The sequence below is a fragment of the Anoplopoma fimbria genome, chromosome 21 (assembly GCF_027596085.1).
Source record: "Anoplopoma fimbria isolate UVic2021 breed Golden Eagle Sablefish chromosome 21, Afim_UVic_2022, whole genome shotgun sequence".
In the NCBI taxonomy this organism is placed as follows: domain Eukaryota; kingdom Metazoa; phylum Chordata; class Actinopteri; order Perciformes; family Anoplopomatidae; genus Anoplopoma; species Anoplopoma fimbria.
The window spans coordinates 5,289,525-5,316,955 of NC_072469.1; the positions used below are offsets into that span (position 1 = coordinate 5,289,525).

The 27,431-nt window shown below is 40.1% G+C and overlaps 3 protein-coding genes across 3 annotated transcripts; 1 reads left to right on the plus strand and 2 right to left on the minus strand.

Annotated features, from left to right (window-relative positions):
• Window positions 1-2,090: 2,090 nt before the first annotated feature.
• On the minus strand, window positions 2,091-8,841 carry LOC129110451 (carbonic anhydrase 1). The gene is made up of 7 exons (XM_054622527.1): window positions 8,700-8,841; window positions 8,246-8,443; window positions 6,492-6,610; window positions 5,809-5,901; window positions 5,611-5,673; window positions 5,359-5,514; window positions 2,091-3,690 (listed from the first exon to the last, which is right to left on the minus strand). Exons 1-7 carry the CDS (start codon window positions 8,731-8,733, stop codon window positions 3,571-3,573), a joined length of 783 nt encoding a protein of 260 aa, XP_054478502.1. The 5' UTR covers window positions 8,734-8,841; the 3' UTR covers window positions 2,091-3,570.
• Window positions 8,842-11,577: 2,736 nt separating this feature from the next.
• On the minus strand, window positions 11,578-13,171 carry rad51b (RAD51 paralog B). Its single transcript, XM_054622917.1, has 2 exons — window positions 13,089-13,171; window positions 11,578-12,925 (listed from the first exon to the last, which is right to left on the minus strand). The coding sequence occupies exon 2, from the start codon at window positions 12,900-12,902 to the stop codon at window positions 11,811-11,813; it is 1,092 nt and encodes a 363-aa protein (XP_054478892.1). The 5' UTR covers window positions 12,903-12,925; window positions 13,089-13,171; the 3' UTR covers window positions 11,578-11,810.
• Window positions 13,156-16,453, plus strand: rbis (ribosomal biogenesis factor). The gene is made up of 4 exons (XM_054622918.1): window positions 13,156-13,237; window positions 15,027-15,142; window positions 15,261-15,377; window positions 15,475-16,453. Exons 2-4 carry the CDS (start codon window positions 15,032-15,034, stop codon window positions 15,541-15,543), a joined length of 297 nt encoding a protein of 98 aa, XP_054478893.1. The 5' UTR covers window positions 13,156-13,237; window positions 15,027-15,031; the 3' UTR covers window positions 15,544-16,453.
• Window positions 16,454-27,431: the final 10,978 nt, after the last annotated feature.

Genomic DNA, 27,431 nt, shown 5'->3' on the forward strand with positions numbered 1-27,431 from the left:
GAACTCATTGTTGAGCAGGAGTTTGTACTGTAACTGGTTTAACCACAGAGAGAACCCAGACATCACTGGTTTCACTGACCTTCATGGTTGACCGGTTATAACATTTTTATCCAATACCCCTACTGGTGATGTCAGTGAGAGTCTTTTTAATTATACAATTTGTTATTGATTCTGCGTCAGACAGACATTCTAGCAATCGATCTTATTTCTATTGATATTTTTTCCGGACACATTGGGTGACTGAAGGTCCACTGGGGACAAATCCAGCTCCATTTAGAGCTACTTTTCCTTATCATACAGGACACAAACATTCCTCCACAGAATTTTAAGACCAGCTGACAAAACTAAGTAACACCAACCCTTCAAGCAGAGGAGGTAGAGGAACTCTGTTGATTAAATTTCACAGCGGGCAAAAAGTGCAGAGGTGTTACCAGCTCGCTGCGTCTGGGTATGAGATCATCGCCCATTGCCCACCATCTGATTGGTGTTAGCAGTCAGAATCACCGCTTATCGCTGTCTCAGTCTGCAGTTGAAGATTATTGATTAGCTAAAACAATTACACATAGTTTAGGTTTAGGAAGCAGCTCTGCTTCAATGTGGGGAAAATACACGACCCCAATGCTGAAGGTGCAGTACTTTGGACTGTAGGCGGTTTTATTCTTGGCGTATAAAGTATTTTCTCAAGTACTTGCAAAATCCAAGAACTGGAGCTACTGTTTCTGAAATAGCTACACTACTGCCAAAAAGACTTTGGGCTATACAGGTACTGGTAGGAGGATTAGGTTAGCTTCTTTCCCTCTGTTTCCAGTCTTCATGCTAAGCTAAGCTAACCGTCCCCTGGCTGTAGCTTCATATTAAACTGACAGAAATGACAGTGGTATAAACCCTCTCATTTAACTTCCTGCTATAAAGCGAATAAGCTCCAAAATGTCAAACCATCCCTTTAATAAAGCATCAATACTTCCTTTGCGGTTGCATGTTGCACACTCAAAACATATAATGTGTGAGTGCTAAGGTGCACAGGAAGTCTGATAACATCTAATTTATTTCTTAGTAATGACATCTATAACACATGATCACCACAACAAGCATTTCCATTTTTAAGTTTGTCCTCACGTTAGTCCCTCATCATGCCAACTGTGGCCCCTTAAGTCCCAAAAGGCGTACAGGTGTTTTATTTTATCTTCCAATTTTTCATGACTTTGTAAGTCGAATTGATCCTAATGACTTCATATCATTGTTTTCTGTTTTTACTTTTTTTAAATACCAATGCATTGGGTTTCTGGGTACCTCAGTCAAAAGCACCCACTTGCATCCATTGCAGTTTTAATAGATAAAATAGAATAGATAGATAAAATGGTTTGCAAGTATCACACACTAACAGGGGGGAAGAGACATTCTGTCAGTCATTTTGAATGAGACAGACACACATTTCCTCCTGTACTCCGTCTATTTTCATTTTACACAATATGCAAATTAACTGCAGTTTTCCTTAAGTTATAATACTCTGTTTTCATTACATAATAATCTTTTGGGAAGACATTTGTCAGCATTTTGCTGTGATGGATGTTTCTTAGAGCATCTTATTATTGTGGTCCCCAAGTTGGTGGTCCTTGTAATTTAAATATGTTGGTAAGATGACATTTTAAAGGTGCATTTCTCTACCTTTGAGATAAGATAGACCAGTCAGCATTACTAAACATTTTTTAAGCACATATAGAGACATACAGTGCACTTAAAATAGGGTGTTCGACAAGCTGTCTCTCTGATGAATTCATTAATTTTTAAATTATTTTTCTGAGAAATATATAATAAAACAACACAGAAGGCAAAATATGTAGATATAGGATTCATAGAATAGTTATTTTACAGATTAGTTGTTAACCAACATGTCATTTGAGATTGTGTAATTCTAGTTCTGTTGGGTTTCAGGTGTTGACACAACAGAATAGAGTCACTGAAGGGAATTTACATGACAAACATGACTTGGTCTGATTGACTCAAAAATGTAATATAACAATAAAACTTCAGCTTATATGGAGGATTTGCTGAATTGTGTAGAAAGAAGCAAAACACGCGACACTTGTTAGTCATAAAATATATTTATTTTACTTCTAAAACGTCCACTTCCAAAATAGAATGACAACAACACACACTCATGGGATGTCCCTAACAATGATTGGTATAAGGCATTTTATTCCTTTTTATGTCGATTACAATCTTTCTTTATTGTTTCAGAAATGCATACAGGGCCAACACCAGAGGTCTGGAGGACATCTCATGGTCTTTTGTTAGTCCTCCTCCTATACAGGCCCTGACACCAGGCTGACACTCTAATCTGATCCACTGGCAGCTTCTTTTCATCCCGGTCTTCCTTGGCAGGGTAATTTATTCCTTGGCTTTGTGCATTAGCCGCTATGGCTTCGCCCATAAGGCGACTGTGCGTTTTTAAGCTTTAGCACTCGACACGCTGGGGTTTCAGAACAACTCATGGAGGGATTTCTTTTACACAAAACACATTTTGAAAAAGGAGGATCATTCTTCTCTATTGCTATTTTGCCACGGCATCAAAATGCAGCAGGTTTTGCTTACAAAAACATAATTCAGGAATCACTTAAGACTTATTTTGCATAAGCTTTCAGGTTAAAAAAGAAAAGACATACTACTAATAAAAAAAACACAGGATGACAAACACATGAAAGATTTAAAGATTAGGCTGCAAAAAACAACAGAAATGAGCCATTGTCCTGATGTTCTGTATCTACTAGCAGCAGCCTGTCCTTATGTCCTCTGTTGCTTTACTCTGCATTCAAATCAGTAAGCAGGTCAGCGCCTATAGGCATCATGTCTGCACGAGGCTGAGCGTGCCATGTTGTGTGTGTGTGTGTGTGTGTGTGCCAGAGGGGGATTTTCTGAGTCCATCGTTTGCGATGGAGGCGGCTGCAGCGTTTCATTAAGCTGCTGTGATGCAGAGGCTGGCAGTCAGACAGAGATTACAGACAGACTGGCAGCGGGAGTGTGTGTGTCCAGTGTGTGTGTGTGTGTGTTTCTTTTTTTATCTCCACCTTACCCTCCTCACAGATGGTGATGTAGTCTCATCCTCCCCCCTTCGCCTACTGCGAATAGCTTGTGCATTCTGCTTCCTGCTGGCACCATTTTGACTAAAGCTCATCTTCATTTTTTTAAACCTTTTGGTCTTTGTTGACACAAAACAGACCTACACACCCGTGATATATCTCTAAAAACATTGGCACAAGATGCTGAATCCTAGTTAAACGTGTAGCAGCCATTGTGGAAGTGCTTGTCTTTTCGAATAAATTATGTCAGGGTATCTTTGCCGGCTCATGACTTACATAGAAACCTTCAAATCCTGCAAGTGCTTCATCGAACAGTTAAAATGCCCAGCATGTAAAGCAATGGGCCACAGGAATTACATTTATTTTTATAAAATTGGACGGAAAGAGATATGTGTGCTTTGTGGCTCACTGCAAGAGAGGTAACTCTGACTAAAAGGAGGGGGAAGGGAGAGGGCCAAAAGGGCAGAAAGGGCCAAAAAGGGGGGAAGGGGTTTTACTTGAAGGAAGCACGGACAGAGCGACCCTTGAGCGGCTGGGGAGGCCGGTAGTTGTCCACCATGCAGCACTCGGTCTCGCCCTCAGCAGAGAAGAGCAGGCTGCGGAATTTGGCCATCTGTGAAAAGGGAGAAGACGGTCCCGTTAGTCATTCCTGCTGACCTCCTGTGACTGTCACTCAGCAAACACATCACCCGTCTCACCATTGAGTCATCAACTTCAGTTCAGAGTTGTGCGCTAGCAGTTGTACTATCGATGCTTACGGAGAAGTTTACATTGTGTGAACCGGGGTTTTTTTTTTACTTTCTTGCCGAGAGTAAGATGAGGAGATTGACACCACTCATGCCAGTGCACGAAATATGAAGCTACAGCTAGCAGCCAATTAGCTTAGCTTAGCATAAAGGCTGTAAACAGGAAGAAACAGCTAGTGTTGATCCGTCCAAATCAGCCTACCAGCTCCTCCAAAACTCAACAATTATAAATGTATGTCTCAATTGTCTAATCTGTAAAAACTACAAATTGTGGTTATCTATTGGTTGTAGTCTTTATGCTAAGCTTAAGCTAGCCTGCTCCTAGCTGTAGCTTTATATTTAGCGCACAGACATGAAAGTGGAATAAATATTCACATCTAACTCTCGGCAAGAAAGTAAATAAGCGTGTTTGGCGAAATGTTAAATAACTAGCAAACACCGAATTGTAATAATCCCCCCCATTCAAAATGCTACTTAATTGTTGATGATGCATTATATTTTACAGGCATGTTCCATACTCAAAATCTATTTTCATCAAAGGAACAGCTGTTTCTAATCTTTATTCTAAGATAAGATAACTGGCTGCTGGCGTAACCCCCATATTTACCATACAGACTTGAAAGAGGTATGGATCCTCTAATCGGACGCGCAAGAAAACAAATAAATGAATTCCCAAAAGAGTCAAAGGTCAGACAAGGCAAGAGGAACCAGTCAGCTGCTACAACAGGGTATCAGATGACCTATTTAAAAAGGGATTCATCATTAACCCTGGCTAATGAATAAGTCCATTGTATTTACACTGCTTCAGCCAAATTAGTAAATGTACACTTTTTACCTGTTTTACCTGATGAGAAACCGTTTAGTATTGAAATGTATTACTTTGTATGAATGACTTCTCTGTCATTATCTGCTTGACCTGCCTTATACGCGTCAAGTCTAAAGGTTGTGTAAACACGTCTCACATGTTTACCCTTGAGACACCTACTCGCTGCCATGAAATAAACATTTGAGCAGGCGGTGTTCAATCTCACTCTAAAGACTCCAGCCACAAGGACAAACCTGCCCAGAAGAGGCTGTTAGTTTTAGATTAACGGGTGGTTAGCAGTCAAATATCCATTTCAGTGCTTGGATTAGGGGGTTATTTTGGGAGTAAATACTTAGCAAATGCAGGTAGGATGTTTACTGTGGTGACTCAAAATGAAATCACCCACTGACTGAAGCAACAGTGCAAAAGGATACATGTGTAGGGTGGACATTTCCTGTTGGACACATACTGAAACAGAAATGCCATGGTAGGCTAACAGCATCTGTGTGAACTCTTGTTTGCCCTCGTTTTCTCATTTTGAAAGTGCTTTCCTCCCATTACAGAGGATCCTTCTTCTCGTTTCAGCCGCGCAGCTAATCTGAACAATTAAGCCCTTGAGTTAGGCCGAAGTGTAAGAGAGGATTTGCAGATGGGGCTATTCTAGACCGCGGAGGGCACGCAGCCAAGGCTTCTGCTACTGCTGAATGGGCTCTGTGAGCTAGCCACATACCTGCTCACAGCTGACACTGATTGGCTCTTTGCAGACAATCCAGGTAACGCTCTCCAGCAGAGGGGGGGTGGTCAGGGAGCCATCATAGGTCCAGTAGTCTAGGCAACCAGGAAGCAATGTGGAAGGGTCGAAGCCAGAGAAAGTGGTCTGCTTGCCCTGAAAACAGTAAAGAAAGTGAAGAACACGTCAGTCAAATTGTCATATATTATAAAATGCAGGAGAATGTGTTTTTTTTAATTTATTGACACATACTTTGGCCTTGATGTCACTAAAGGTGTCGAGAACCTTCTGGAGACTGGCATTTGCATCACCAATCTGAAAAGCAAGAATACAAATAAAGTTAATTATATTATCATCAGCAAACAGCATTATACATTGCAATAGGCTACAAGTATGCACTGTGCTGATTACGATAATAGTGAACAAAATGCTCTAATCGTTGCCACTGACCTGCAGGAAAACTCCAACAACAGCGAGCCCATCAGGTTTGCTAGCAGCCTCTCCAAAACTGGCGTATTTGGTGTTCCAGTGCACCAGATGGAGCTGGGAATGAATTAAAAATAAAAATAAAAACACAAATCCCTTCAAAAATAATCTTACTCTTTGGAGCTATGGCAATCCTGATCCTTTCTGATCTGGTAACCTTTTGTGCAATTCATGGATGTAAATAAACAATTTTTTTTATGTAATAGTAGAACTCAAAAGCAGATTGGATTAAGTTTATTTTGCTTTAAAAGATGCTTTTTGATCCACATAGGGATGGGGATGAAACAATGCAATACTGCAAGACAATAACTAAATGAATTTTGGAAACTTTTTATTTAAAAGAAAATATTTATTTAGGGTGAAGAACCGCATTCAATTGCTCACAGGTTAAGTTTACTTATACAAACCTTCTCTGAGGTGAAATAGCTTTATTGGTTAAGTTAAGAGTTAAATAACAAGAGATAACAAGCATAAAAAAAATATATATATAAAAGTCAAAGAAAATGAGTTCTCCTCTTGGGCCTAACTTTAAGATGAGAGTCAGAGAATTATTTTTAAGATAACAACCTACAATACAAAACTCCTATCTGCCTTTTATTCTCCTAGTTACTTGTTACTATGACCATTTGGGCTCTGCCGATCCGTACCTCAGCAGGATACTTGGTCCCGGCCACGGTGTGCTCAGAGCCTTTGTCGTCAGAAGCTCCCCAGTGGAAATGAAACTGCTTGAGCCTGTAGGTCCCTGAGATGGGCCCGTCTTTCAGAGCTGCAGGACAAAGAAAACACACATCACTCGTCGGTTCATCCCACACTGAACGTAAGCAGTGCTATGATGAGACTTTGCTCTAGTTATACTTTTCTGAGCAGAAAATATGTAAACATTAGCAATAGGTTAAAAAGATGAATACGATATATATAATCACACTTTAGGATCGACTTGTGTCACCGTGGCACACTTCCAATTTCATGAAAGCAGACTCAGTTCCTGTTGTGTAAGGTCTGGTCAAACACATTCAGCCCTAAATGATGTCCAGGTATTGTTAACATCGAACCTCCTCCCTATGTTACATAATGTGTCTATTTGCAGTGTACAAAGTAGTGGATAATCCAGTAAATCGTTCTATTTCTGGTGCTTTGTTACGAAATGCTGACACACACTGCCCTCTCCAAACAGGATATTTGTTTCCCAGTAATCAGCCCCAAATGATAAGAAGATGCAGACAAGACATTTGAGGTTGTGCTGGAGTTTAAATGATTCCCGAAAAAATAAAGAGTCTGTGCTATTCATCTTTTCCACTGTGCACATGATGCATGACACGACGCATGACGATGACATGCAGACTTTGCTTTTCCTTTGTTTAGCAGGGCAGGGTGGAAAATAAGCGCAGTGAAATACCAAGGAAAAAATAAGAGGCTCTAATTTATAGCTCGTATTTTTAGCAAAAGTACATTTGTTTTTTTTTAATCTAGATGCATGTCCAGAAGAAATAATCCATGATTGTGTCGGTTATGTAACATATTCTTCATTATCCTTCATCAGATCAGCTAAAGGACAACCAATCCAAAATCCTGGCAATCTAAAATCCCTTTGTTTGTCTCTTTCTGGAATAAAATTCAAATCCAATAAACAAAATAAAAAACAATGCAATCTCCATTTGATATCAAAAGGGGGGAAACACCAAGTGTCTTTATGTGGTTACTCATTCCCAGCATAGTTACTAACAGTACTAACAGTCAACCAAGCCGAGGTTTGTTTGCAGAGTAACCTTCTTTTTTTTTGCAATTTTGTCCTCACTGGCTGCAGAAAAGAGTCGTCGTGGGAAAGGTTTGCTCGGGGTTACATTACCAATTCAATTAGTATCTGCATGCTTTGTGCTCGGCTTAGTGGAGCCCCTGTAGCCTAATCACCAAAATTACATTTTATCTAAAAAAATGCATGCTGAACAACACCAACATAATAAAATAAATACAAATAAATATTCGTCTTTTGATGAATATTGTGAAATCAGCGCGTTAACCATGCATCCATATGAACATTAAGATAATATTAACATGATTGACTTCTATAGTCTTTAATGTGGAGACTGTGAAAGCTGCTGTTAACACACAGAAAAGCGCATTGAACCTGAATGCCGCATTTTGCAGGTTCCTGCATCCCATAAATCATCATGACATCGATTGCCTTTGTCTGCAAACCAATCACCTCAAAGCTCCTCTATTACACCTAAAACAAATGCAATAATAATAATAATAATAATAATAAGACAAAATACAGTCCAATATTATGCTTCATCCACCCTATGAGGAAACATTACAATGCACATTCCTTCATCAGATTGTGGAGCTTTGATATGGAGTTTATGGGCTCCACTCATGAATAAAATATTAATGGCACACTAACTTGAGCTGTCGGTGTCATCTGCGAAGGTCACTTGGAAGGAATGTCCATTGTTGAGGATCTCCAGGCAGGTGGAGGGGTCGTACTTCAGGCTGAGCGGCTTCAGCCCCGCGTCGTATCCGGACGCACCAGGTAGGATGTCAATGGGAGACTGGCGGGGTCCATTGGCAATAGGGAAGTTATCAGCCCATTTGTCTGGTCCTTCAAAAAATGACACAATAACAGCATTATTATTACAGTATTTCTCTTGAAATATGAGTTTATAATGACACATAATGGGGATGGAGACGTGCGTAAAACCGTGCGTAAAAAGCCCTCCACCCCCCAAAAAAATGTGCAGAATTAAAAAAAAAAACTGCAGTGACCGGTGCATTCCCTGTCTTTCCCATTCATTCACTCCCCGCTGGTATGACTGGTTTTAACCCAGTGTAATTGTGATGTGCAGTGAGCGCCTCACCGTTGGTCGCTGCGTATCCCCAAGCATGAGACATGGTTAGTTTGGTTGTACTGGTGTCTGGAGCTGTGATTATTCCCTAAAGCAAGTCGTTCCCCGGTGCAAAGCAGCCAGTGTCCTCCACCTGACAGCTGCAGACCTTATATAGGGTCCCCTGTGTGTGTGTGTGTGTGTGTGTGTGTGTGTGTGTGTGTGTGTGTGTGTGTGTGTGGTGTGTCGGGCTGGTGTGAGCCACATGATGACCGGGAGGAGTTTCGATGCGCAATGCAACACTGTGGATCAATGAAGATATCTCTCTCTCTCTCTCTCTCTCTCTCTCTCTCTCTCTCTCTCTCTCTCTCTCTCCCTCCCTCCCTTTCTCTCTCTCTCTCTCTCTGCTGCTGGATAGTATTCCAGTATACTCACCTCTCACCTCTCACCTCTCATCTAACGGGGTTTAACTTACATGTCATGTCAGGGAGAAACGGAATTACGCATGCAGCCTGTGTGTCACCTTCAAAGTGTACAGCTGCAGCTTAAAGAATGGCTGTGGAAATATATAATAGAACTACTGAGGTCAAAGTGCAAGGTAGATAGGCCTTAAATAGATAAATAGAAAGATATGGCAGCGTGTAAATACGCACAGTGGTTGCTTGTTGGGAATGCATGCGTGATCAGTGTTTATTATTAACAGAAATGGACTAGAATTTAATATAAAACTGTGTGACAAATGAAACAATGTTTGTTTGTATTCAGCATTGTTGCCTGTGGATTTTGATTAAAAGAAAAAAGAGTTTGCTTTTCTTATTTGAAGAGTTTTAGTTGTATCTACCAACAAATAATAAAATAATAATAAAAATAAATCAAATCAATTATTTCTTTATAGGCAAATCACATGTTTAATAAAAACTCTTAACTAGAGTGTTTGGAACTTTAAGTTTTGTTTATCTGGTTTGTTCTTGCACAGCACAGCACCTACTGTGCATCATTTGACTATCAGCCCAAACACTCACAGGCCAACTGATAAACAATGAACTCCCATTATAATCACATATATTAATAGTCTATATCTGCCACTAACATGCAACAAGTATGGAGAAACAAATGTGATTAAGACATAATAAACTCTCTTGGTGAGGAATATTTTCATCTTTCTATTGATTATGTCTCTTCCCCAAATCTCTATTAACAGTTTGATTACAACCTAGTGGTCAGCAGCTCATCGTGCAGCGAGAGCTCCGTTTATCAGAGAATCATACAGGCTGTTAACACTGCTGTGATGGGGTGATGGTGTGATGGTGCCACCTGCTGTTAGACAATGAGACTACAGGGTTTTTAGGTGCCTCTTTCTTTTTCTTTTCTCCCACAATGCAGGTTTGATAGTTAAATCAACTAAAACTAAAATATAATTCTGTATTATAATATTTAATTCAGAATAATTTAAGAGTGGGGTTTAGTGAGAAACAGATTGTTGCACTTTCTCCAGAGTTAACTTCTAAAATGTTTAATCATAGACCTCCCATGAATTCCAGCTGTGGTGGAAAATATCTACGTACATGTAAGAACAATTTCAAGGTACTTCTAATTTACTTTCCATTTTCTCCTCATCATCTCATAGGGTAATATTACTGCACTACATTTGTTGGACAGCTTTAGTTACTTTACAGAATACAACATATGATCAACTAATAAATGATGATACATTACATTAAACTACCCCGCAATATATTAAGTTATTAAATAAAGCTCCACCTTTATCAGCTGTAACATTAAAGTGATAACACATTAAAGCATCAATAATCTAATATTAGAACTTGAAGTATATTCTGATGCTGTTTCTTTTGCACTTTTACTGGTAACAGCGACATCATGCTGCAGGAGGCTCGTGCTGTATTGCTGGGCCCACTGGAGGTAAGTGAGGCACTAGAGAACCAGAACCAGGACTCTACTGGGCAGACTGTCAGACCCCGTTACAGTAACATGAGAGTTATTTTAAAAGGGACTCTGGGGCTCAGGAACACTACCACTTTGTCCACAGTGACAAACAAAAGCAGCACAAAATGAAAGTTTCTTGTTGATTTTTTTTTCTTGTTGATGCTCAAGGCATTCTACCAGTCTGTGGTAGCCAGCGCCCTCTTCTTCGCTGTAGCGTGCTGGGGTGGTGGCATCAGGACTGGAGATGCCAACAAACTTAATAAGCTGGTGAGGAAAGCCAGCTCTGTGGTGGGTCTGGAGCTGGACAGTCTGGAGTCAGTGGGTGAGAGGAGGATGAAGGCCAAACTCGGAGCCATCCTGGACAATCCCTCTCACCCTCTCCATGAGGAACTGTGGCAGCTGGGCAGCTCTTTCAGCCATCGGCTGATTCTACCAAAGAGCAGGACGGAGCGCTTCAGACGCTCATTTGTGCCCACTGCCATCAGACTGTACAACAACAGCGGAGACCACAGTCTGTCATCATGCTGACCAGGCCCCCCCCATGTGGATATACTGTACATTTTTATTCCTGTTCTATTTTTTATTTTGTTGTATAGTATGTGTATTTATTGTCTGTGTAGTTGAGCTGCTGCAACACTTGAATTTCCCCCATGGGGATCAATAAAGGAATATAATGATTTAAGTGTGATTTTGTATGCAGGACTTTTACTTGTCACAGGGTATTTCTACACTGCGGTATTACTTTTATTTAAGTAAAATATCTGAGTACTTCTTCCACCTCTGAATTCCAATAGAAGGAAAAAAAGTAGTTTTAACAGATCTAAACATTTTGTGCTTTTGGTGTTGTTTTCATTTAATATGGTAACATCAATGCACCGTTCCCCACTGGAAATCAGATATTCATAGTTTATTGTAAGGTTTTATTTCTATTAAAAAATAATTAAAAAAGGTTTAATAAACAGGGCAACATCTTCACTGCGTCCCTGGATATTTATACAGGAAGCAGTATCCATAATGAGGTTGTGATTCAAAATATTGGTGTTTTATGTTGGATAACTTTCAGTAGTCTGTGATGTTTGAGGACGCAAAAAGTCAGATGAAATTATATCTCGGCTTTAATAAAATAACAGTGTCACACTCTGGCCTATCACACACACATACCCACGCAAACACACTCACACACGCATACACACAGGAGAGTCATTGCTCTGTCTGTTCAGTCCACTCCATAGGTTTGGTCAGGTTGAAGTTGAATCCAGTCTGCACCCTGATTGGCTGGAGGCCGGGGTCTGTGCCCTCATACAGGACCTCCTGTCCGTCCTCTCCATCCATACAGATCCCCTGCTTCTCCACGGTGTAGTTCAGCACCGCAAACGGAGCCACGGGTGACTTGGCTATCAGTATCTGTCTCCGCCGGTCGTCCACATACTGCACAATAAGACGCGTGTTGACGCTGTGACTCCACGTGTTCCCCAGAGCCGCTGTCACGAACCAAGAATCCCCCTCCGACCCTTGACCCCCAACGTGAGTCGTGATCTGGTTGGTGAGAACCACGGGTATGTTGAACTGGTGGGCCAGGTATTTAAGGGTGGAGGCCTCGTGGCCCAGCATGTTGCTCCGGTGCATCAGGTTGCCGGGCAACGTGGTGTCAAACTCCTTCCTCACCACCGAGGCCACGGAGTCCAGGATGACGAGACCGGCCCCGGTTGAGATGATGTCCTCCTCCAGTCTGTCCAGTCTGTTGAGGACATTTCGACAGGTGAGCGCCCTGAACAGGTGCACCCGCCCGGCCATCTGCAGGACCTTCTCCCTGCAGCCGAAGTGGTCTGGGAACCGGCTCTGAGCGATCTCCACCAGCCTCTCAGCGGAGAAGGCGGACTCGGTGTCTATGTAGATCACGCCGCTGTCCTGGCCGCCCAGGCTCTGCGGCAGAGTGGCCAGTACGCTCAGCATCAAACACATCTGGGTCTTCCCACAGCCCGAGGGCCCCGTCACCTCTGTGAGGGTCCCCCGAGGCAGACCTCCTCTCAGCACTCTGTCCAGAGCGGGCAGAGACGTGGAGAAACAGGAGTGCTGCCTCCACAGCTCCAGGGCCGTGGTGACGGGCGGGACCACGGCTCTGCTCACCGTCTGCAGCAGCTCTGACGCTCTCCTGAAGCTCAGCCCCGCAGCGTGCATCACCTCCAGGGGCCCCAGAGACAGCAGGTCCTTACAGCTCTCTATGCGGTGTCTCTTCAGCTGCTCACACATGTCGTCTGACACGCCGGCTCGCTTCAGTTTCCTAGTCGCCATGTTGGTGTCTTTTTTCACATTTCCTGCATCATTTTAAGACAAAAACAACAACAAATAAACAGGTTCACAAGTTATTTTTGTTTCTATTTTTTTCTTCCAATAACTTTATTAAGACATTTTTGTTCATACATATAAAACACTGACACAGAATCTAAAAAATGTCACAATAAACAGTCCAAATCATACCAACAACTCAGTGAGAAGACTTTCAGTATCAGTCAGTCCAGTGTTGAACAAACATGCGTCGTCGCACGCAGATGACGTCACAGGAAAAGGACGTCCGCACCAGAGAACACGTGAGGAAATCAACACAAACGAGCAGCTCCTGCAAGACGGTCTGTTTTTAAGCATTTATCGGCTGAATATTTACATTATAAACACTGTTTTCTATCCCAGTTTGTAACCATGTAGTAGTATTAATCCACTTAACGCGTGTTTATCTATATTTGACTTTATGTTTATACAGTTTAAGAGTGATTTTAATGTTTCTCCAGCAGGCAGGCTTCCATCTTTATATATTTACTTCTAGATATTTGCAGGACTCATATTTACCCCCCTAATGGATGTCATGTCTGTCATGGACCAGAATACACTGTGAAGATGAATAGAAGACAGTGATACACTGTCAGCTGCTCTGGTTGCCTTCACTCTTCATCAGTGGTGGAAGAAATGAATCAGATCTTTTTATACCAAAGTATGGAACAAATACTGAGTAAAAGTATTGCATTCAAAACCTTCCTTAAAAAATGAATCAGATCTTTTTATACCAAAGTATGGAACAAATACTGAGTAAAAGTATTGCATTCAAAACCTTCCTTAAAGTAAAGAAAGTACTTAAGTACAAAACGTAAGACGGATGATACTGTGGCCCTTTTCAGAAAAGTGTTATTACATTACATTACATTACAGTCATTTAGCAGACGCTTTTATCCAAAGCGACTTACAATCAGTAGTATATTACATATCATTCACCCATTCACACACTGATGACAGGCTACCATGCAAGGTGCCACCATCAGACTCTAACTAACATTCATGCAACATCCAGTCCACACCGATGGCAAGCCTTCGGGAGCAACTTGGGGTTAAGTGTCTTGCCCAAGGACACATCGACTGCCAAAGCCGGGTATCGAACCACCGACCCTCTGATTGGAGAACTACCTTGCTCTCCACTACGCCACAGCCACCCCGTTATATGATTTAATTACAATTATTATTGCATTAATGTGTTCGTTACTTTAATGTTGCAACTTGTAAAAGGTAGAGCTCATTTTAATTAATTTACAGACTGCTAAATAGCTTAATCTATGATGCATAATAATGTATCATAATTCATTCAGTTGGTTTATATTTTGTATTAATGGCCTGATACAAAAAAAGTATCTAATAACTAACACTGTCGAATGAACTTAGTGGAGTAAACAAGTACAAAATGATTGGAGTAGAAGTATAAAGTTGCATTAAATGGAAATATTCAAGTACTTTAATATTGTAATTAAGTATTTTGTTACATTCCTCTCCTACAATCCACTTGACTGTATTTTGGAAAGTTAATAATAATAATAATTACATGTATAAATGGTTTATTAACACTTCTAATATTACTGCTAGTGCATTGGATTCATTTGGAAGGTGCTTTTTTTTAAATATTTTTCAAAAACAATTTCAGGCAACTGTGGTGACGGTTTGTTTTGTTTTTTGGTTCAACTCTTGGTTAAAGTCTAACCTGTTGTGAATAGAATTGCAAGGAGGTCAGCTGGAAAATGCCCGAATCGTTATGTTTGGCCTCAATTCATTCAGAATAATAAATAAGGCTTAGTCATACATCATCTGAGTCTCTTGACCTTGTTCGAGTTTTATGACTCACTCTCTCAAGGAGCGAGCTTTCGGTGTGAACGGAGGCGTTGATTATCAGGTGGCTGCTGAGTGTAGGAGGCATGTGGAGAATCTGGAACAATCTCAACATCTGTCTCTTTTTAGTAAAGTAGTGAGCCTGTTAGATCAATGTGCAAACCCCCACTTAAGAGCAGGCAAACACATCATTACGGATAAAACCGAGGCAATGGTATAGAAATGAAATCCCTCCTGTGAGCCTATCCGAGCTAACTGGTGTTCTCTCCTCAGGTAACATGGGGAAGAACAAACAAAAGGGGAAGAAGCAAAAGAACGTCTTTAAAGTGGGAAACAGGCCTTTGAAGCACAAGAACAAAACGAAACCCGTCAAGACAACGCTCAAACACGTAAGATCTTTATTATGTTGTCGTTTCTGTTTCTCCTGCTTGCATATATTTTGTATTCTCCTTTGTATGTAGTGTTTGTTGCAGCTCCTCTTGCATACTGTAATTTGTGGCTTCACAGATCAATGCAGTGAAGAATGAGAAAGTGGAGAACCTCAATCAAATCTTCACAGAAGTCCAGAGGGACGTTACGAGTATTTCCAAGTCTGTTGCTCCCGAACCTAAGAAACAAACAAAGGTATGGGGTGTAAATTGTCAAGAATAGAAAAAAACGTATCATGCAGTGTTTTAATCCTCTTAATGTAAGTAATGCTAATATTTGTTTATGTGTTTAGGTCATCAGAGAGCCACCAAAGGAATCTGTAAACGTGGACAATGCTGCTCAACTCTTCTCTCAGCTATAATGGATATCATAAAGTTAGAGGACAAACCCAGTGATCACCTGTTTGAACTGTACGTCCCTCTGTGTTAGATATATGAAATAACAAAGTCAGTTTACAGTCCTCATTTTTGACATATTGTGTCATGACATTTCATGTCAAAATGAGGACTGCAGATGAGCTGAAAATGAAAAGAGCTTACGGTCATCGCATAATAAGAAAACCTTTTGTGTTTGTAATTTAAGCATTCTGTAAATTCAGTGTAAAGAAATGTAATCAATTGACAGACTTGTGCTTTGTATCATTTCTGATGTTTCAGGAATAAAGGAGATTGTTTATTGCTATTAATGCATATTATTTTTTGTAGACATGTTTGCTTTCTCTGGGCTGCAACTAATGATTATTTTCCTTATAGATTAATCTGGTGATTATGACCTTGATTATTTGATGATGGTGAAAAATGCCCATTGTTATTAAAATCCAACACTCCAAAAGAAAACACTAATCTGTTAAATATCATATATAATAAAAAACATCAGCAAAACTCAACATTTGAGGCATTTTTTGCTTTACAAATGGCTGAAATTATTAATCCATTAACAAAATAATTTGATTTATTTCCTGTCGATTGATCGGCTGATCGTTTTATCTCTTCTTTCTTATCCTTAGATTTGATATGGGTGCCTTGTGTTTCATCCTCTTGAATGTGGATGCAATTAATTTCCTTTTCTTTTTTGCAAAGGCAGTTCAATGCTTCACACCTTTTATTTTCACGCTTTTCATGCTCCGGATTTACTGTAAATCAAGTCACTAAGGAGATTATTGTGACTTCTTTTTGTAAAGATGAAAGTTTGTGCCTCAAAGAGTTTTGTCCTCATGGAAATCATTAAAACTTTATGTAGAAGTTTACAAAACCAGAACTTGAATGAGATATTCACGAACATAATTAAAAAGTTGTTTTGTTCAATGCTGTGTTTGTTTCAGAGAGTTGTTGGTTGAACTCATTTTGAGGTCATTGTTTGTGGAGTTTCCGTGCTGGATGGAATCATATAAAAGGTGTAGAATCCATCGATTTCACACTGTCATTTCTATTAGGACTGCACCTGAAGATGAAGTATAGATTTTTCCGGCTCCTCCTGCAAGCAGCGGGCCGGTATCAGCATGCTGCTGCATCCTGTTTGTAGCAACTTGACCATCAGAGGTCATGTGTGAACCAGAGCCCGGCTGATTGCCTGTCTTCATGGTGACCTTTGTGTTAGACGGTCAATAAATCTGGAGTGAGGTGCAAGCATAAGTGAGGCTTGTAAACAAACCAAACCATGAAATAAATAAGCTGAGAAGGAGATTCTCAAGGTGGAGATGACTTACATGAAGATCTGTTAAATTCTCCAGTGGAGGAAGCTGAACTGGAAAACTTGAGGGCAGCAGAAATAAGCTGTAAACACATCACAGATATCAGCTTCTTAGTCCATATGATGAACTTGTATTGAACTATGTATACATCCATCAACATCTTCAGTCATTTGGAGTCATGTTTGTGTCAACCTGATTAATGTTAGAACAATATTCACTCGTTTTTTGCTCTGTTTTTGGTCTCCACCAGCTCCTGAGGGGAATATCTGACTCCTAAGCTGCTATATTCTCCACTATGTTCACCAACTGGTGTCCAACTTTGTCTGCCATGTGATGCTGAAAACATCTGCTTGTTTTGCATCAAATCAGTGCTGAGGAGAGGGAACCAAAACATTAGAGCTGTGATCCATAAAACCAAAACAATGAGCTGAAAGATGCTAAAACACTACATAAAGCTGACGGGGGAACTGCTCAGGGTTTGTCATTATGAGCAAGCCCTTTTCATATCAAAAGTAGCAATTTGGTCATTTGTTTATATAAAAATATATATAAGATTTGACATGTTTGAAGCAGGATGCTGCTACTGGAAGCAAAGCCCTTTCAGCAGCAATAAAAGTTCCATAAAACGACAGCAGAACCACAGGAAGTCAACAAATATGAAAAGATTTGGCCTGCAATGCATTAGATCCACGCCTTCAGGGCAGAGACATTTATATCTAATAGGGAGGAAAAGGTTTTCAGTTGGAAATGATTGGCGAGGAGAGTGTAGCAGATGCGGCGTTAAGGTGTCCGGTGCTCCCCGCTGTGATGCAGATGGCTGCACCACAGCACAGGCAGTCGGGTTGCACAGCTACAGCCCCCCCCAGGGAGACGGATATCATGCACATGTTGAATTTTGAATGTGATCTGGTAGGAGGGTGGTTGGATCTGTGGCGAGAAGATGAGGCTGTGTTTGTGTGTTCGTCAGCCAAAGTGGGATGTTAGTCATTTTTTGTCACTTTTAGTCATGCAAAAAAAATGCTACATAGTTCTGATTGCTGCTTTAAAGCATATTCCTTTGATCCAAGTTACATTTTATGAACAAAGATTATAGAAGAAAAACCTAAGCAGACAGACAACACTAATTATACTATATTTTATAACAGAGAATTGATTAGATTCATAATTTTATATTGTGTCTTGAGAGAAAATAATAAAAAACTCCCAGGCTCTTTTGATTGAACGTTATTAGACAGTTGCTTAATTGAATGTAATCAAAAGTGACGTTTTAGACAACCACCAGAGTTGGAAATGTCCACAAGATGGTGCTCTGGATAGGCTTATCATTATGCATGGTGACAAGCGAGGAAGTGGACTTGTTTGTGTGTTTGTGTGTGTGTGAGTGTGTGAGTGTGTGTGTGTGTGTGTGTGTGTGTGTGTGTGTGTGTGTGTGTGTGTGTGTGTGTGTGTGTGTGTGTGTGTGTGTGTGTGTGTGTGAGTGTGTTAGGCTCCCTGAATGCCAATAAGAAGCTGAAAGCCTATTTGCAGTATGTCATTCCCACCACACAGCTGGGTTTTTCACTCTGACAGGACGAGCAGCAAAAGGTTACACCACCTGCACTTCTCCCTGTGACAGAAATAAGAATCGCTGTGTTTGTCTGTGCAAGAGAGAAAGACACAGTGTGTGTTTGTGTGTGTGTGTGTGTGTGTGTGTGTGTGTGTGTGTGTGTGTGTGTGTGTGTGTGTGTGTGTGTGTGTGTGTGTGTGTGTGTGTGTGTTTGTGTGTGTGTTGTCTGTTTGTGTTTGCCTATGCAGATTTGCTTTTCACAGCCATTTCAGATCGCAGCAGTGGTGACAACCCAGACATGGATGTGTTTTAAAGCCTTACTGGTGATATACTGGTGATATACTCCTCTCTGAACATGAATGCCGTAGATGACAAGGACATGCATGATCATCTTTAGTGCCCTTATAAAATGTGCTTTTGAATGATTAATTATTTTGTCTTCAAAAAAGAACATGGTGAACTATTTGAGGCAAAGCTGCTTTGACTTTGAAAAAAAAGCCATGTGCAATTATGGTTTTTGAAAGGTCAAAATGTAATTATTATTATTAAGTAGAAATGTGAAAAGTTATCTTGATACAGCTATTAAATGTGTCACTCCAACATCGGATAAATCTGCCTGAATAGGATCCATGTTATATATATATTCATAACATTTTCTTTAATGAAACATATTGTAATAGAAAAAAAAGGTCCCCCTTAAAATATGGATGCCTTTTCCTGCAGTAATCTCCCTCTAATGTTTTTGAAGGCATTTTGCCAACAAGTTAGAGAGCCAAGATTCAAATTATGATTACATTTTGCTCCACAGACCAGAGTCCAGTTGAGCAATGTTCAAAAAGTCCCCTCACGCTCTCACGCCTGCAGACTTATTTCATGGGAATCTGGATATTTTGCTTCCGTCTTTAGTATTGAAGTCAGGGGGTTTTGGATGCTACTGTGCCCTCAGTGTGATACATTGTTTGATGGATAGTCAAACCCACGCCTATAACATCGATGACTGGCTTATCGAGTAAGCATTGTGATCCTAATCATGTTAAATCTGAAAAAGGTTTCATATAAGGCTCCTGATCCGATCTCAATCCCTCTACCATCTTGGATGTCCAGTGAGAGGGAATTTATTGAATAAATCAAGCTTTTATTGAAGTGTTTTCGGAACAGTTGTGATTAAGCCTGTTAGTAGTGTGATTCTTAACACCTGGGGTAAAAGGTGCAAAATGTTGATTAAGAGGACTCCTCACTGAGTTAAAGTAGTTAAGTGCCAGCCACAATTACAATGGTCTGAATTAACTTAATGCCGGCGAGGAAGGCTGATTTGCTGTTCTTTTCCCCGTCTCCTTTATCCTTATAAAACACAGGAAGTTTGGCATTCTGCCGTCTTTGAATCAAGGTCAGACAAGAAACTAAATTTTAAAGACTCTACAGATCCAACCCAAGAGTCTGCTAGATGTTTGCCTTGTAAAAAAATAATACAGAAGCTATCATTAGATTAAGAGATTTGCTGATTTAAATCTGGTGATACTATGTTTGACTTTGCATTAGAGGTGAGAAGACATCAACGTGTCTAGTTTAAAACAGGGTCCAATGAGTTGACAGGTAGATGTTTTCAGATGTCTAGGTCCAAAATGTATCTGCTATGTGTAGAAGTTTACAATTTTCATATGCAAATAAGACATCCCAAAAGAAAATCGTACCTCTTCATCAGAGTTAATGAAGCTTAACCTAAATGGCTACTCAGCTGCAAATCATTAAGACCTGGCTCACAGCAGCTCATCATTTATTGAATATTAAAGGTGATAAATACAAAATTTGGAGCATTTCTATTGCCTCATAGCTAACAGTGATAACAGTTATAACAGTGCAAACTAAGGTAACAGTGCAACTTTTTGCTGTTGTAGCTTATATTTCGTGCCCGTATTCATCTTTTTTGGGCGTTTGATTTGTAACTTATTTTTCATAGATCTACTATAGAAACTGGTTTTGTGAGCCATTATGTTTGCAACTATTGAATAATAAGAAAAATAGCTGAAAAGAGCTTCAAATAATTATTTAGTCGATCCAAGAGAAAATTTAACTATTTTGATAAATCGATTAATCTTTTTTAGTCATTTTTCAAACAAAAGTGTTAGCTTCTCCAGAACATGACATTTGAGGATGTCATCTTGGAATTGGGTAATTTCAGTATTTTTGACATTTCATTGATTCAACATATTGATTATCAAAATATAATTAACAGTTTCAATGGCAATGAAATGAATCACTTGTTTCTGCCCTGCAAACAAATGCTGCTGTAGTTTTTCTACAGTATATACGTCTAGGTTACAGCTGTCATTGTTATTAAGCCTTTTAGTTATATAAAAACCTTTATCAGGTCCTGTAATACATCTACCACACTTTCCTCTTGAAATGCAGTAAAAAAATCCCAGGAAAGTTGTTCCCAAACTATCATGATTTATTAAAAGGTCTTATCCACAATTTGTTCTTAACATACAATAATCTCAACCTTTTAGGATTGAGGAACAGGGCAAAGCTTCGTAGCTTACAGCCACGATTCTCCGCCCAGTCAAGAACCCCCGTCACCTCATCGCCACAAACTGTATCTGGATCGCAACCAAACAAACCAGAACACACAAACCCAAACCTCTGCAGCTCTGTTTTCCATCTGCAACAAACCACCCGAGCGTCAAGCCACTGCAAGCTGTTTGGCTTGTAGGGAATGAAATAGGCTTTACACTTGAGAGGACACAGCACACTGAGTTGCTTTTTTAAATGGGATCCCGAGCACGTCGCTCGAGTCGCCGGTGAGGCCCCACCTGCGGGTACCGGGGCCCGGTTTGTAGCTGAGGGAGGAGAGGGGGTGTGCGGGTCAGAGGAGAGCTGGAGGGGGAGTGCAGGCTTGCTTGTCAGAGAGAGAGAGAGAGAGGGAGAGAGCTTTGTGGTACACCTGTCAGACACATGAACAAAGTACATCTGTTCATCCTCTCCTCCAAACGATTGGATGTCACCGTCTAAAAAACACGACGCCCTTATTTCTGCCTGCCTCCGTGTCACTGTCTCTTTGTTTTTCACACACATATGAGCACAAACACATGCACTCACACAGACACAGGCAAGGAGAAGGTGGTGCAACCACAGTGCAACTCTGTTTACGGCATTATAGAATCCGTGCAGTCGCCAGAAAACCTTGTTGGTTTATATTAACACGAAATGCACGTCTGCAGTAAAAGTGAAAGCGTGCAGGAAGTCTCGTATCCAAGGTTATCCAGAGATTATTCATTTTTAATCACTATCTCATATATGGCTGGGAAATATTAAACAAATATAAAAAGGTCTTTGTGAGAATATATTTCACAGATTGGCTGACGCATTGGTTTACAGATGAGCACATTTTCTTACATAGTGTGATGATCGTTGTAAAGTAAAAGGTACCGAGAGGTTTGATGGTTGAGTTGCATATAAATGAAATGTCTGTATATAAAATATACAGTAATATTTTGTAAATAAAACCTTTTTCCTGCTGTGGGTGTGACCAGTGTTGTTTTATTGTTTTGCAAACGTGTCTTGCATTTGGTGATATTCAAAAACATAATCTAACAAAATGTTTTTCTCTTTAAAAAAGGTCTTGAAACTCTATTCTCTCCATCATATCATTACTATCAGTGATGGCTGTGAACACACAGTTTTCTGCGAAACTAAAAACAGTTATTAGTTTTATTTCAAAGGAGAGATTTCTGTGTGTGTGTTTTTGTCCTTGCTTTTGAAATGGAAACTGTGGTTCTGTCCTGCATTAATCGGATACATTTGAACCCAAAGCCTGCTGATGGTTGTGGGGTTGTTTTCTTGTGTTGCTCTGTCTGTCAAATCTGATCAAACAGCAGCGACACGGCCCTGATGAAGCACATTAACTGGGTGTCAGGGTGTTAATGTCAGGCGGGTGAGCGCGAGGCAGTGATTTATTGAAGAAGCTGCAGGTTCAGATGGCTGGAGAGCAAGAAACAAGGCAACGTTGACAAACTGACGGGGGAAACTGGGGCTGGTTTTATGTACTGACAGGGGGATTGGGAAATGGGACACAGCCGAGCAGGAGGATGTGAGTCAGGTGACCAGGATGAGGAAAGTCCGCTGGTATCTGGAGGACAGGTGGAGAATGATTATGATAAAGATTTGGGTTATAGAAGTGGGAATGTGGTTGGAAAGAGAAGCAGAAAGGGCAGAAATCTACAACTGAAGAAGCCGTCGAGAAAGTTAAACCTTTCATAAATAATAACTAAGGGTGTATTTCCCATAAATTTTACTCTAATTGTCTATCTTTACTCATGAATGTTTGATGTTACTAAGTTTTTAAAGGGCCCTCAAGCAAGACTTTAAAGTATAAACATGGAAGAATGTTCCCTTGCTGGCAGATTGTTTTTTTTTTTTTTTATGTGAAAAACAAGATCTTAAGACTAAACACATGGCTGGACTGTGTTGACAAGATGTGGTGAAATGTTCTTATTTGGTGGTTTTTTTTTTCTCACAACTTTTATGAAAAGTTATTTCATCGTTTGAATTTCTAAGTTGGTTGCGCTGCGCTGCAAACTTTTATTTCAAATCTCATCATATTTGCCAGTCTCATAACCGATGTTTACGGTTTGGTCCAGGTCTGATGAGTTTCTATTGGTTACACACTGCTGAACAAAAGTGGGCTCGTGGTCCCTGTGTTGAAGATTCCCCCCGAATAACCTACAGCCAACAAACTTTAGTTGCAATGTTCCAACCTAAACAGCTGCTGTGGAAGTTTCTCTCGAGCACAGCGAGTCCATGTTAGATGCTTTCAATGGCAGGCGGTGAAGAACTACAGCAGCTACTATGGGGAGTTTACAAATGTAAATAAGCGTGTGGGTGCAAAAGTTGCTAAATAAGAGTATGCATACTCAGCAAAACCTCCCTGAATGTATGGAAAGAAAAATAAAGGATGCTGCTTATCGCTCACCATTCATTCTAACAATACAAAAAGCCAAGACTCTGTTCCAGGTCTGCAGCTTGTGTTTGCGTCGGTATTTTACTCGTAAAAAAAACATGTATTGTTCTTCAGAGTATCTTGCTTAGCAGGGCATTTCAAGCATATGACGCCTGACTGGCCTGTTTCGCTTACTGACCTCTTTATGTTTACATGTTAAGTAGTAATCAATGCAAAAATGAAAGAAAATGTTATTCATATATTTCCGTTACAAGGCAGGACCATTTTCAGTGCTAGCAGAGGAGAGCGATGAGGGAAGCGAGGTCTGTGATTCAGGAGAGAAAAGAGACGGACGTGAAGTGCTTGTTGATGAGAGGAAGTCTCAGTGGAAGAGAAGGAGACTCTGCTCCACCGACCGGGGTAAACAGGTCAGCGGACCGTCGGGGATCCAGGAGGTGGAGGAGCTGAGGCTCCTTAGGAGCACTTTTTCTGGCAGTATTTAGAAGTATGTGTTTGCTTACAACTAAGACATTTAGGGTTTTACTTTCCTAACTTCTTATCCATTATGATAATAAAATGTTGGCATTGCACCTTTCTTCAAACTACCATTACGTTTAATCTCAACCTTTCTATCAACATTTCTGCATTAAAGTACGTCTTCATACTGTTTAAACACTTTTTGAATTTCAAAATTGCCTTCTCATTTACTTAATATGATAATGGTTCGAATTAAGGCTGACTATAACTCATGTTTTATTATTTATGCATCAGCCTGCTCAAAGAAATCCCCAAATAGCCCATGAAATAAGTACACAAATGATTCATTATGCATCAACATTGATTATTATGTATGTGTCAGACCGTGGGCTCTGTTTGCTGTGTGCAAAGAGTGTGTCTGTGCAGCGATGTCTAGGGAACTGAAACGCAGCGGAGGAGATTGACAGACAACAATCATAGTGATTGAAAACAAATCCTCAGCTTAATCAAAGTTATTTCGAGGAGAAAACTAGTTGTCTGTTTGGAACATCCATCACAGTTTCCTGATCAACTTCACTTTAACTATTTGACATAGTTGGTTTTCAATGAGGCATTTCAATGAGGCATTTCAATGAGGCGTTGTTGCCTTTTTTGTGGATTCAGGTGAAACCGAAAAAATGAAGGTAGAGAGGGAAATCTCCTTAATTGCATCATGCATCATGCATACTTTTGCTCTGGCTTATGCTTTAAGATGCTTGTTTAAGAAAGGAGATGCACTTATGACTTCTGGTGACTAGTAGTTCTCTTGAATACCTATGTTGAATACACTTCCTGTAAGTCGCTTTGGATAAAAGCGTCTGCTAAATGACTGTAATGTAATGTAATGCATCATAACAACTATAAGCCATAAGGATGCTGCAAAGTGAGGAATTATATCCAACATTTTGGCTGCACTCAGTCAAATACAACATATAATGTCCTAATGCCAAGGAGGTAATGTTTTTAGTTTGGTTTGTTTGTTTGTCTGTCTTCAGGAGAAATTACTGCCCCGATTTACATTAAACTTGGTGAAAGCACGGGCCAAAGAAGAACCATTACATTTCATAGCTGATCCCAATAATTGGGCATTGGGCCTATTTTTCTGTGACATCATGGTGTTAGGAGATGTACAACATTATGATAACTGAAAGAACCAATCACATGTGCTTTTACAAATGAAACCTATTTTGTTGTAAACTTTTGTTTTCCTTTAATGAGTCTCCAAATAAAATCATGTTGTCGGTCAGTTTTTGGAATGGAATTAATGCCTTTAAATAAACAAACCATCCACAAATACAATAAGCCTTTACCATGATCAACCATCAAACCACTTCCTGTTAATAAACGTCAGGCTAGTATCTGTCTGTCAGACCATGGAAGCTTGTATACTTGCTGTTGGGTGGATCTTTCCTTGTAAAAAAGTCCTCCGGTGCACAGGAAGCATTTATTTTTATGTTACCAGAGCAGCATCAGTTTGTTTGGAATAAATAAAAAAGGAGCACGAGCAAATATCCGTCTACAGAGAAAACGAGAGGCGATTGCACAATATTGCACATATCGTTTGACTGACAGGCGATACTTGAGAAGTGATTACTGCTTTTCAACCTTTCAACTAAAAATAGGAATTTCCTCTCTTTAAAGGGTTTATGGCTAATAACTGAAATAGCATTGAGTATGTGTTGCTATCACTGTGTTACAGAAGTGCCAGCCTCTGTTGGATGATGTTTGCCTCGATGAGCGAGATTTCAAATCCTCCCTTTCTGACTGGTGTTTGGGCCTCTTCAGACTCGGCAGATAAGAGAGGGAAATGCTCAACCTTCAGACATGCCGAGAGAGGATGATGACAGCCGGGCTCACCTCACCACAGGAGCCCAGAGGTGTTGTGCAGAAACGGATTTCAGCAGCGTCACTGTGCACTGAGACGACTAAAATGGAGAGTGGAATGTGTGCACAGGTTGACGACAAAGACAAAATGGAGGAGATAAGGACAGCAGGACGATTCAGAAAGAGAAGACGAAAAATCCAAATAAAGACAGGAGATACACATTTAGACTTAGGTCTTTATATTATGGCCATTGTAGGTAAAACAAAACATTTTTTACAGAGCCAGGGCAGGGAACTAATGTTAGTAGAAAAAAAAAAATCCCACAATTTACCAGATGTAAAGTCATGAATTTGCAAGATAAATTCTCTGAGATTAAAGTCACAGATTTTCTCAATCGCTTCTCTTTGCATGGTTTGATCAAACTCTCGCTGGCTGTGTGTAATGTCTGCAGTGGACGGCCTAATCAAATTATAATTTGCTGTCAGATTTAGCAGTACAGAACTCCTTTTGTTTTTTGCCCAGAATCACCATATCATCATAAGCATCCCGACTTTGAAGAGTCTTTTTTAAAGATTTTTCTTGTTAATTAGTGATTTTTTTCCTCAGGAATTTGCCACTTTAATCTTATAAAATATCCAATTGATCCAAATGCTGTTTACTGTTTTTATTTTAATGTTTTTTTGGCAGCACAACCAGCTGTCAACACAATAAAGTTGATATGGTGAACATGCTAATGGATTAATAACACATCGAGCAGAAACAGAGCAACATTATCATTCATTTGGAGTCATGTTTGTGTCCACTCGATTAATGTAAGTCCAATATTTACTTTCTCCTGAAGGAAATCTGGCTGTTTGAATACTCCCCTATATTCACCGTTGGTTCACCAGCTAGTATCTGCTGTTTTGGTCCTGAGATGGCAGAGTATTGTGGCCTTTTATCAAGTTTTTTCCTGAGAACAACACTGAAACCTGAACGTGAAGGTCCAAAACATTAACGATTGAGCATCGCAAAACCAAAACAATGTGCTTAAAGACACTAAAATGCTATGTAGGGCTGAGAGAAACTGCATAGTCAATAATAATATATGTTAGTTTAAACAAAAGCGACCTCTTTTACAAAATCTGTAGTCTTTTGATACATCGTTGAAATAAAAACATAGACTTTTGCAGATTAATAAACACCATTACAGTCAGTGTAAAGTCAAAGTAGGTATTTGACAGCTAAAAGTCAGATGAATGTTCCTTCAATGAAGCTCCAGCTACACTTCTTTCCTATCAGCGTGTATTGAAACTATAAACATGGGTATAAAATATAAAAATGTGTTTGCATTAGCTGAAGGACAGTACAGTGCATATCAGAGAACCTGAAAGTCCCTATTCAATCAGCTCCAACTGTGAGGTGAAGTGGTTGGAGTGTCTTTGTCAAACGACACACTCGTGTTAGCTTGACAGTTACGGTTTAAAGACGGGACCTTCTGGGTGGAAAGAAGGAAAGCCTGCAGCTTCCAGAGTGAAAGGTTTGATTAGTCAAACAACATACACCTGTTTCAGCTGCAGAGTGGGGAGACATAGAAAAATGACCTCCATTCCCTCCAAAATGTTGCTTTTATCCCTTCGAAACTGAACATTATTCTCTATAATACATATTTAGATTACGGGAGAATCTTTGAGTGACAAAAAGTTAAGTTAAGTTTTAATTGCAGTGCTCTTTTTCCATCATCTCCAAAGCTGTAA

Excerpts from the sequence above, each read along its gene's own strand:
- LOC129110451 (XM_054622527.1), bottom strand. The coding sequence starts at position 8,733 with ATGTCTCATGCTTGGGGATACGCAGCGACCAACG. Across the intron at positions 6,611-8,245 it reads AGATGACACCGACAGCTCAA|CTCTGAAAGACGGGCCCATC; the intron begins GTTAGTGTGCCA and ends TTTGTCCTGCAG. Across the intron at positions 5,674-5,808 it reads TTGTTGGAGTTTTCCTGCAG|ATTGGTGATGCAAATGCCAG; the intron begins GTCAGTGGCAAC and ends CTTGCTTTTCAG.
- rbis (XM_054622918.1), top strand. The coding sequence starts at position 15,032 with ATGGGGAAGAACAAACAAAAGGGGAAGAAGCAAAAGAACGTCTTTAAA. Across the intron at positions 15,143-15,260 it reads TCAAGACAACGCTCAAACAC|ATCAATGCAGTGAAGAATGA; the intron begins GTAAGATCTTTA and ends GTGGCTTCACAG. Across the intron at positions 15,378-15,474 it reads AACCTAAGAAACAAACAAAG|GTCATCAGAGAGCCACCAAA; the intron begins GTATGGGGTGTA and ends TTATGTGTTTAG.
- rad51b (XM_054622917.1), bottom strand. The coding sequence starts at position 12,902 with ATGGCGACTAGGAAACTGAAGCGAGCCGGCGTGTCAGACGACATGTGT.